Raw genomic sequence first — 11,677 nt, forward strand, 5'->3', positions numbered from 1 at the left:
TTCCACACAATTGATTATTTTAACAATTTCCAAGACAATTTACATTTTGGAATTGCATTGTTAAAAGTTGAAAATATGTATATTAAAAAAAAAAACAATACTACTTCTAAACAACAAGAATCTACTAAACCTGCAAAACAAAGAGATACGTATATCCAGAAATATAGAGTTGGACGTGATAAGCATTTCAACATGGTGGCTTACAACACAGAGCAGGGGCTCAGGGAGGACCTTATTCACTAATGCTTCCAAACATGACATTTCCCCAGTGTGGTGGGAAATTCGGCTTGGCTGGATAAACAGCCCTTTATATCACCATCGTATTGACATCATTTCCCTGAGGTACCGGGGATAAGAGCAGGGGGTTTGGGGAGGGGATGGGGATGGGGATGGGGATGGGGATGGGGATGGGGATGGGGATGGGGATGGGGCGCTGTATTGGCATCAGGTGGGCCTCCACCCAGGGAAAATGAGCATCACATGGACGAGGTTTAGTGTTGGTCGAGCATTAATACAATTACTCGGTGTGTTTGTTTTTCTGGGTCATTTGTTGCATGTAGGGATTAGAGATTGAGCAGAAAGAGACGGGGATGGTGAGAATCGGTAGGGTAAGGGAGGGAGGCAGGTGGGAAACAGGTTTGTTTTTCCACTCTGACAGGCTGACAGGAAGACGAGTCTGAAGAATGGCCTGTGCAGTAGGTCTCCCTCTCCACAGCAGGTCCATGCGAGGCCAATGGCCCACGGAGCACCACCATCTCCAAACACTGTATTCCTCACCCATAATAAGATGCATGGCCGCTGACCTGAAATACTAACCTGGTTTCTGTTGTGGCCATATGATGCATACCTCACATATCATATATAACATATCGTAGGCTACGTTTGCCCTCCATTCACTCTAAACGGTGTGCTGTTCTAGTTACTGTTAAAGTCTGTTAAATTATACCATGCATTTCAGTGGATTTTACTGTTTAGCAACAAAAAAAAACTCAAGCTAAACTATAATGTTTATAGTAGCAAAGCAGCATTGCCCAGAGTAAATGAAAAATGTCAGCCGCCATAGACGGCTGAGACAGATCTTAGGGGGTGCCGGGCACTGAGGCCAAAGTAATCCCATAAATAAAAGTTCCCTTTGCTGGGCTCCCATGAGCAGAGCCCTTGATGTGCCTGATTGTATACGATCACTCAGCTATGGCCAAATCCATCACAGCTGGGCTTTTATGGGCCCCTACTGACTAATAGTCACAGGCACAGCACCCAGCTCTCCCCAGGAGCCCGTTTACATTCGCTTCAGCTCTCTAGTGAGAATATTTGGAGTCAACCAAAGGTTAAGTCATGCATTTCAGATGATCACATTCAAACGGAGGCTAGGGTTGAGGGAGGAGAGTCACTCATGTCAAGGAGAAGAAATGCACTTCCTTGTGTGTACACATCAAATACCTGGTCACTCTCAACAGGTCAGACCACCATCAACCCCCCCCAGGAAGTGGAAGGATGAAGGGTTACAATTTAGTTGATTGACCCCAGCCCGCCATGTCTGAAGGCTTCACACTTTCCATTACAAATCTATCAGCCAAGTCTCACCATCGTTCCTCTGCACAGCATTTCTGCAAGTCACCCTCAATACACTCGTTAGCTCAATCCAACTGTTGATGAGCGATTGAGTTATGAGTAATTTAAACATGCGTGAGGCGGAAGTAAAACATTTATTCAAAAGCATCTAAAATATGATAGCTAGAATTAATCCAGCGTCAGTGATCAAAGGGCAGATTCTGTACAGCTCAGCTATGTTTGTTTGATGCTGCGAGGAATATGGACGTGTGTTGAATGCTTCATGAGTGACAAACACGGTCAGCAATCGCTGCTCGTTTGTTCCCTTAAAGCACCCTGAGGAGGTGACGGCGACATCCCTCGCTCAATGTGCTCCCTGCACATGGAGATAAACCACAACTCATTTCAGTTCCCCCTGTCTACGGAGGCGGGGAAAAGAAAGGGGGAAATGGGAGGGAAAGATGCGGGCAAAGACTCACATCTTCATGTCATCATACACACACACACACACACACCCACCCACACACACACACACACACACACACACACACACACACACACACACACACACACACACACACACACACACACACACACACCGCATGTCCCCCCCAAAAAGCCCATCCAAGGCCATCACACACCTACACAGACACCCACCCCCTCACATACAGTTAAGACCCCTTTACCCTTTAATCTTCCCAGCCCTTGTAGATGAGAGATTTATCAAGAGGCCCTTTGGAGAGGAGAGGGAGGGGAGTTCACCTTAAATATGAATAGACATATCAACAAAGCCTTTAATGTGACATAAAGTCTATGAGTTCTGAAATTAACTATCATCACCGACACAGGTCTGACAGGAATGGAGTGGGTGGTCAAACCAAATGTCAAAGGGTTTTCCAGGGCTTACATTGTGTCGCTTTGTGATCAATGCATACATAAACGCTTCTGACTGGGGTAATTATCACGTGCAGACTGTCTGTGGAGTGAGTAATTAACAAGCTCCAATCAGGCAGCAAAAGAGGCAAGACAAACCATGGCCTCGCTGTGCTAAACTTGCTCAGCCAAAACAGACACTTTACTGACTACTAACCAACGAGGCACAGACAAGACCCATAAAACAAAACATTGTTAGTCCCCTCATCATGTTCCTAATATGTGAGCACTGACTAGGATGTTGTTGTTATCATTTACATTACATTTACAGTTATGCCATTTAGCAGACGCCTTTATCCAAAGCGACTTACAACAAATACATTTGTTTAAGTAAGTGAATCATCTATCCATCAGTCATCATAAGAAAAAGTAATCAATGCTCGGAACAGGGGCCGTTGGCAGTCACAATGCTAGAAGAAGGAAGAATGACTGTTTTTCTTCTTCTTTCTTTTTTAACAGGAGAGAAACTTGTACAGGGTAGTGAGGATGAAGAGGTCGTTATCCACATCTGGGAGTAGAAGAAGTGAGAAAGATAATACAAAACATGAATCTAAATGTAAATTTGTCATTGGCCAACTTCTCAGGCGGTTGTGTCCACCTTCAAACACAATAACTGGGCAATGCCACATTTACCAAAAAGAGGCAAAGTTGTTAAAATGAGTAAGAAGCCAAGTCTTGTGCTGTGTCTCAAACTATCAAACGCATAAAAGGGCAACCATTTTAGCTTGAACCCAGACGAGCTTTCTGAATGATTAAACAAAGCACACACGTTTGTGGCGAGAGAGAAAAAGGCAGAGAGAAAAAAACCTGACAAGGATACAAAAACAAAACCATCTGGACGGCATTCTGCTCAGTGGAGGCGTCACATTTATTACACCATGTGTGAAAAACAGATTGGGCTGACTACGGGATACGGGGGTCCGGAATGGCCTCCGCTTTAAGCTGCTTCCGACTGGGCAGTCCGCCTTAATTAGATCATCAGAAAGGCCACACGGATGACTATTAAATCCGCCAGTGAATATGTGGGCAGTTTGTCAATGAGCACGGATATGAGTTTAGGTCAAGCTTGGCAATCGAGTAAGGGCATTGGATTAGCGAAAGCTATACACAAACGCATATTATTACAATTGCCAATGAACCTCAACTGGAACATTAACAAATGTTTGTTATAGGAAGCATTAGGCTTGGCATTATGTTTCATCAGGGAGACACAAATACAAAATGATTGCAGGTTGTTTGAGGCCGAGGATGTGATTCTACCATTACAAGAGCATGAACCTTATTTACACTTCTCTGTCTAGTTTGATGCTTTCTGCTGGGACTTTAAACAGCTCTCCCTAGATGGACAGCAATAGCTGTCTGCTTAGGCTTAACGCCTTTAATGTGTTAGTCAGTCGCTTGCTGTCACTCACAGATCTTTAAACATCGCATCTGCTTGCCGCTCAAGGCGGAGGATTGAAGTATTTTAATACTTTTTTCATCCTGAAATGGCTTTTTGTATCTCAGACATAGTTAAGTGACACATTGCATTTGGACCCCAATCCTCTCTGTGGCTTTGGAGGAACATATCATTCAAATTTGTCAACAAAAAGGGACATGGATCCCAGCAATGTCTGCCCTCCAAAATGCTAACGTTCAGAAATATTGTCTTAAAAATGACTGTCCTTTATGACATGACTTGGCTTTTTAATTACCTTTCTTAGATAAAACTGTCTTTCCAGAATATACTAAACATTAGTCCATACATACAGGGTATTACTAATCAGCCAGGTTTGACCAAAAACTGTCCCTTTAGGGCCATTACTTTTGGGTTTGCAGAATAGTGGCCAACGTAGACCAAATAAAATAGCATCTTTTTTGCTTTTCTTCAACAATCTTCCATTCAGTAACAATGGAAAGATGATAGTTTACAGTAGCTGTTTCTGGAAATATCCAGTCAATGTTCACATCAACCAAGTTGGCTGGAAAAGAAAACCATTAGTGCAACATCATGTGGTCAGAACGCAGAAATACTCTACCCACCAGTAAATGATAACAACCTGGAATCATAGGTAATTTGAGCTTGCCACCAATCAATGGCTAAGTGATAATGCAATCAAGAGATGGAGTCTAAATTGAAAAGCTGGAGACTCCAACCGTAGCAATCAATAGTCTGCAGGCTGCAGGCTTTGAAGTGCCACGACACAAATGTGAGACCTGGGGCTGAATAGAACATATATCAACTATTTGAATAGAGTTTACTTTCACATATCAAACTCATACGACCAATTATAAATGCAGAATTGAGTAACAGCAATTCCTGACCTGAATAATGTCAATGGAAAGTGTTGTTTTTCTCCTCTGGAGTTGGCTCCCTGCATATGAGTTGTGACGTGACAGGACTACACACAGCAGCACAGCTGTTTCACCTCACATTCGTGATATGAGCAATGTTCATAACTATCAGCCAGCATAACCTACATAAGGCTGTATCACCTACATCAGCTCCCAGACAGAAAACAACAGATTCCCACCCTTTGTTTGACTAATCTGGATCTCTAACCCAGAAAAACAGGACTGCACAGTCTCTCAAATGAGTCTGATAATGTCGGTGGAGATCACAGAGATGATACTGAGATAACCATGGAGACAATAAAAAGTCCTCAAAATAGCATAAAATGGGGACATCATTTGTATTATATTTTCTACTCAACTGAGTGCAGTTAATTCAAATTTGGAGGAATATATGCAATGATACATTACTTTAGGCTAGCTTTACTCAAATTACTCCCAAAACTAGGAAACATCTATGACAGTCATAAAAGACATTCACTGAAATGTTGAGCATGGCAAGACAGAAGTTCTGATTGCCCCCGTTGCCAAGATATCCCATTTTTTGCTCAATCTGACATGAAAGATGTTTGTCTTTCTCTTTCTTTCCAAGGTTCAAGTAAAGTTCTGCCTGACCCCTACAGCACCCCTGGATTAATCAAACAGAACAGGTTTGTCATAAAGGGTGAGTGATCAGACCCTGATCAGACCCTCAGGAAACATCAATACACACTTGATGTACTATAACTTTACTCTTGAGGAATCGGTAGTCATGGTCCCTAATGAACATAGATTCCTATTCAACAATAAGAATTAAGATGTGTCAGGTTGGCTGCTCACCCTCTACACTAGTGCCACTTTGGGAGAGTTTTGCTTTTGAACACGTTCCAGAGAGAGAGAGAGAGAGAGAGAGAGAGAGAGAGAGAGAGAGAGAGAGAGAGAGAGAGAGAGAGAGAGAGCGAGAGAGAGAGAGAGAGAGAGAGAGTTCCCATGGATGGTGCTAATTGTGTCTAATGAAACATCTCTCCCGGGCAAACAGCTCTGGCTGAGACACACTGATACCACAGTCTCGTCCGCAGTGGCAGCTGATAATGACTGGGTTTGGTTTCTCCCTTTGGCTTCCACTTTGGTCTTTTACTCCCATTGGCTTTGGTCTTTAGCTTTCTCTTATTTTAGGGGGGGGGTCAAAGAGCCTTGCGTTGTTGTTTTTCTTTTGGAGAGTGTGACATGATCTCATGCATTCAGCCGTACCTGTGACAAGCATGTTTATTGGTTTTCTGGACATTTGTCAATTGCACAGTGTGTTATAGTGGGTCTCCACTCATTTCCATTGTGTTGAAATCTCTGTCATATCTTTGCCGAGCAGCATTCCCATTACTGACTGTAAGGTGCATCAGTACTTATGAGACTAGTGTGAGTGTGATATATAAGTCTCTCATCCCTCCTGTCCTAACATGTCTCCCAGCTCACACACACACACACACACACACACACACACACACACACACACACACACACACACACACACACACACACACACACACAAGACTTCTCAGACCAGTGGAGCCTGTGCCCTTTTATGCTAATGTAATAATGAATAAGATCCAGTCAGTCATTCAAATGAATGTATCAAGCATCTATTCTGTTTGCTCTAGACCGTCTCATTGTAATTAAACATTGATTTGGGAATGTCATTGATAGGCTCTTGAATTGCTTCACCTATCTTCACAGCTAGTGATTCACCGAACGAGGGTAGTAGAGTTGAATAACAAAGACCATCAAGATTCACTGAGTGGTTGTATCTACAAAAGCCTCTCTCACACAAAGTCAGTACAAAATGCAGAAGTGGACATGGATGTGGTTCTTAGAAACATTTTATTATTTTTCGAGCTGGTTTCATCACATTGATTGGTTAACAAAGTGTTTTACAGCTGTGTGTTAGGTAGTCAGAGATATCATCTTGGCTTCAAGCTTACCTTTGTGACGTCTTCTTGTATTTCCTTCTGTTGGAGGAAAAACAATGACGTTATTTTTCAGGCCGTCAATCCTATTTCTGATTTTCAAATGCATGGATTAGAGTCCATCCAATAGAATAATCCATACAAAGTTCATCCTATAGATGACTGACGTCAGTCTTTGGCCATTATGGAACGTCCCATCAGAAAGATGACGTTCTCTGGGTTGTTGGTCTCTGTTCCAGTAACACCTGTTGACCTCTTTATTGCTATTGGGCCAGTTTTAACGTACATATCAGTTTTAGTTGGTACAAACAAATTATTTAAAAAATAGGTTAAGTTGACAGAAAATAAGGGACATTGGTTCAGCATTAAAGGTGTAAATACTGTGATAAATATCCAGTATTATCGCAATCATTCTTAAGTTCACTAAGTGCACCATGATTGGTTTGGTTGGATTAATGGAGAACGATGAATTGTTTTCTTAAAAGCATGGAATTAGATCGACAAAGTGCCTTTTCAAACTGAAAGTGCTTTGTCCTGAAATTGTTTCACAACAAATATTTAGCAAGTTGATGATTGACAAGAGGGACAGAAACAACAGAGAAGGCAAACTTAAAAAAAAGGTTTTAAAAAGGGTTTGGTTTGTACCTGCTGAATTGTGAATGAGGAGTGCTGTGTTTGTATTAATTAATTAATTAATGTGTCAACATCAAGTGAGCCCCATGCTTATGCTGTGGTGAAGACAGTTCATTTGACATCCCAGCTCATTACTATGAAGGCTGATGACTCATCTATTTTGACTGGTGTGTGGGGTGGTCTACTCATCATGTCTGATTTATCATAGGACGGGTCTCATTAGACCTCCTCTGCTCATCAAGGGGAGTCTTGATTGGTTGAAGAGGGGTCAGCTGGACTGTATGGTTAACCAGAATCACTTCCTCTGTCTCTGTCTCTGTCTCAATATTCACCATGGATATACAGTACGTTAACAGTGGGGGAGGCTGGTGGTAATGCATGGAATGGAATGAGGAATGGTATCACATGTTTGATACCATTACTCATTCCATACCATGCATTACAACGAGCCTGTCCTCCGATTTATATCTCCACAGCCCCTCCTGGATGAGATGATAATGGATGGGCCAAAACACCTATGAAGCCATTCCAGAATGGTTAGCCCTAAACTTGATTGTTTGCATGTCTGTGGTCAGTTACCAAGCAGACTCATTACACCAAACACTAACAGGGGCGCCATAAACCCATAATAAAGGCTATAGAGACACAGTAGGCTTCATAGGGTGTGTGAACCAGGCGGGGAAACGTGGCCATGCTTCCCTTACTCTCTCCCTCTCCCGTTGCCCACTTGTGCCTCAATGAATGGAAGGACAGCAAACCCATCGGGAGGGACAGAGAGGCCAGGCGAGTTCATGCTCAAGCAGTCAATCAACGTCAGCTCTGAGGAATGACACGGGGATGGGCACTGAGATTATGGTTGGACAAATGACACTTGTCTGGAGCCACCTGTCTATTCAAGAGGGGGTTTTGGAGTCACTTGATTGTCAAGGCTGATCTGGTAATTCTATATCTCTGGTCCTCCCCTGGGAGATTGTGTCACTCATACTGTAACAGAGCACTAACAGGAAGTACAGCCAGAGTGATTAGATCAAAACTGAGATCATCCACACCCTCTGAATAATGACAGAGGAAGGCAAGTATGTGTGTGTGTGTGTGTGTGTGTGTGTGTGTGTGTGTGTGTGTGTGTGTGTGTGTGTGTCGGTGTGTTTTTACATAACAAAACATGTAATATTCTGGATAGATAAACTTAAATACACAAAAAACACACATAACACAAACAACATACAACACACATATATATCATTCCCATGAGCAGCTGTACTCTTTTTCCATCCTCAATCTTGACTGCGCACTTTGTCTGAAATTATGTTGTAATAGAATATTTGTTGTGCATATTCACACTCTCTCCCTCACACAAACAAATCAGCAAAACGGTAGAGCGGGATCAAATACATACTGTATCTTTGGGGGTCAAATTTAGAAGGTCATAGTGGAACAACAATCTTTCTAAAGAAAAATGCATATTAACTTTTCGTACGTTTTCCTCTTTCAGGGTTTTTATTTTATGAAGTATATAATGAGTAATAGTGAGTAACTGTGAGCTGTGAGTGTGTGCGTGTGCGTGTGTGTGTGCGTGTGTGCGTGTGCGTGTGTGTGTGCGTGTGCGTGTGCATGTGCGTGTGTGTGTGTGTGTTGACTGTCTGCATAACCTCTCTCTCTTGGTCCATCCTGTTTGCTGCTTTCTGCTACATTAACCTGATTGCCGCATGAACTTTACCTATGGATCATCCGATAAAGCAATACAGAATGTATCCTCTGGCAATAACCAAAGGAAAACAAAACCACAAAGCTTGTATAGACCAACCAGGGAAAAAGAGAAATATCTACTTGTTGTATTCTTCTTTATTTTACATCTTAGTATCACTGTTATTTATGTTTTATTTTCTAGTCATTCTGTGCTTTAAATTTAGTAGAGATGCAAATGTCAAAAGATGTCCTTTGAGCACCAAATCAGCACTTATCTGAAACGACATATTTGAAAATATAGTTTATGAGTGGAATGTAAACTGGAACTGATGTGGAGCTGTGGAACGTCCCCTGAGAGCAACACTGATAAACATCCTGCTAAACGGACCTCGCTGATCACTATCACAGACCTGCTTATTCATGCTCAACGACCGTGTGTAAAGGCAATGCAGTCACATCTCACGACAATGAAAGAGGGAACTCTTTGAATGGGTCAAGCACTTGTTAAAGGAATTCTAAATTAATTCTCTAACCCTAACCCTAAACGCCGTGAGCACAGAGAAACATGTGCACTGCACACACTGAAACACCGGTACAAACACACAACCAGTGCACAACAACAGAGAGTAGTAGAGAACAGTGAGTACTTACAGTCCTCTCAGTCTCAGCCAGATCTTCTCTATCTGATCCGGCTGCAGATACTTCAGAGAGTTACTCTCAAAATCCTCTATCTCCTTGGTGGGCGATTCCATGTCGAAGATGTCAACCAGGCAAAAAGACATGAAAGTCTGTTCCCCTTGGGTAGAGGCCACTTCACGACAAGCGGTGGAAAATATAGTTGTTGTTTTTTCCCGGGCACAAGTCTCCCTTATGTCTCTGTCCCTGTTCCCTTATCCCCTCTCCCGATCCCTATCCCATCTCTCTTAGTGTGACAGCTGGTGTATGTCCTTGCATCCTCTCATTCCCTTCATTCTTCTCTCTCTCTCTCTCTCTCTCTCTCTCTCTCTCTCTCTCTCTCTCTCTCTCTCTGGTTCCGTTGAGGCTGGCTGTGGAGCTGCACGGAGGGCACCTGTGTGGAGCTGCGTGAGGGGCTCCTCTCGTGTCTTGCCTTTGCTCTGAGAGATCCAGTCACCAGCTCCGCTTCTCAGGTGTGAACTGAGCGCATGCAGCACAGCGGGAGGGAGGAGGCAGGGGGGGTCCTCGCTCCGCCTCATAAATATGGGAGGGAGGAGGCATTGGGAGGGGGAGAGGAAGGGGGGGAGGGATTAAGGGTCTGCTGCTGTCATCGCACAGGGCATCAAAGAGCAGCCGTATTGTCTGCTAACACTATGCTCCAGCCACTACTACCATTCATATCTGCACTTAGCCCAGAGAGAGAGAGAGGGGGGGGGGGGGGATAGGGAGAGGGAGAGAGGGAGAGAGGGAGAGGTTGATATTCTCATTGTACAGACCATGTTGTTGAGCTGGGATACCCTCAAAAAAGACTGCTCTCTTTCTCTCTCTATTCCTCCTTCCCCAGTCAAAACAAGCCACTGAGCAAGACATTATTAGAGGCGGGATCATACAGGGCAATTTTGTGACAGCCATTAAGATTAAAACAAAGAGCCGGAAATGGAACCAGAAAAGAAGGTTTGAGGACTGAAAGGTACAGAACAAATCAACTCACCTAATATGACACTGAATGAGTTTGCTAAACCAAATGAAAAAAAAAAAAAAGAAGAAAGATTTGACTTGACCCCGGCAGAAACGAGAGTCTGCTATAGCCACAAAAATTCTAAGAATGAGAGACAGTTACTGTATATATCAAGCCCTAAAAAAAAAAGAACATGTCTACCGTATAATGAGATTTAATTCTGTGTGTGATGAGCTTCTTCAGTGGCGGGCCCATGAAAGGCTGTGAGATTTCAACCAACACGACTCGACATGGGGGAAGGAAACAACACGGATCCCGACAACTGAGGTAATGATGGTGCTCATCAAGCATGTCTAGCCAAACAAACCAGACTGATAACAGGGTCTGTTGGAATACATAATCCACCCTTGGATCCTTTCATACAGAGACGGTTGAGGATGCTTCTTAACTGCATCAGATACTGCAGCTATTATTGAATTGCATTGACTTATGAGGGAAGGAAAATAACCGGTGAAGCACCATTAGGCCTTTCCTCATCTCTGAGCATGGCATCGTACCCGTTGTTTGTCATGACTCGGCCCTGGCAGGAAATTGAATGGTCTTATCATAATAGCAGGAATCAAAACACATCACATTTCTGAGTGCTAATCTAAGCCCTGAGAAAAGCACAGGCTTTGTAAAGGGAGAGAGTGGTTGAAACATAACTCCACAGTCCTATTGACCATGAGCTTCACCAAATGGATTACGTTAGAACCTGCCTCCTGTGTCCAATGAATACACACTGTATGTAAGACTTTATGAATGATTATCTATAGGTTATGAATAGTTAATAAATGGGTTAGTAACTGATGAGTCACAAAATATGATTACAATACTAAAATAGATATTTAATAAGAGAAATGCTTTGTCATTGAACTGTTACGTATTAGACATGTACTACAGAATTATGAACACCAATCTCACATGTTGA

General features: G+C 42.9%; 1 protein-coding gene across 1 annotated transcript in view; it reads right to left on the reverse strand.

Moving 5' to 3' along the window:
* The window catches only part of pde1ca (phosphodiesterase 1C, calmodulin-dependent a), a 43,585-nt gene extending 33,383 nt beyond the window's left edge, over positions 1–10,202 (reverse strand). Inside the window, exons 1-2 of the mRNA XM_083673704.1 lie at positions 9,726–10,202; positions 6,771–6,797 (exon numbers count right to left, since the gene is read on the reverse strand). Of these exons, the coding sequence (XP_083529830.1) occupies positions 6,771–6,797; positions 9,726–9,856 (158 nt within the window). The 5' untranslated portion in view covers positions 9,857–10,202. The remainder of the gene's footprint in view (positions 1–6,770; positions 6,798–9,725) is intronic.
* Positions 10,203–11,677: the final 1,475 nt, after the last annotated feature.

Source organism: Argentina silus (assembly GCF_951799395.1).
Source record: "Argentina silus genome assembly, chromosome: 1".
Taxonomy (NCBI): domain Eukaryota; kingdom Metazoa; phylum Chordata; class Actinopteri; order Argentiniformes; family Argentinidae; genus Argentina; species Argentina silus.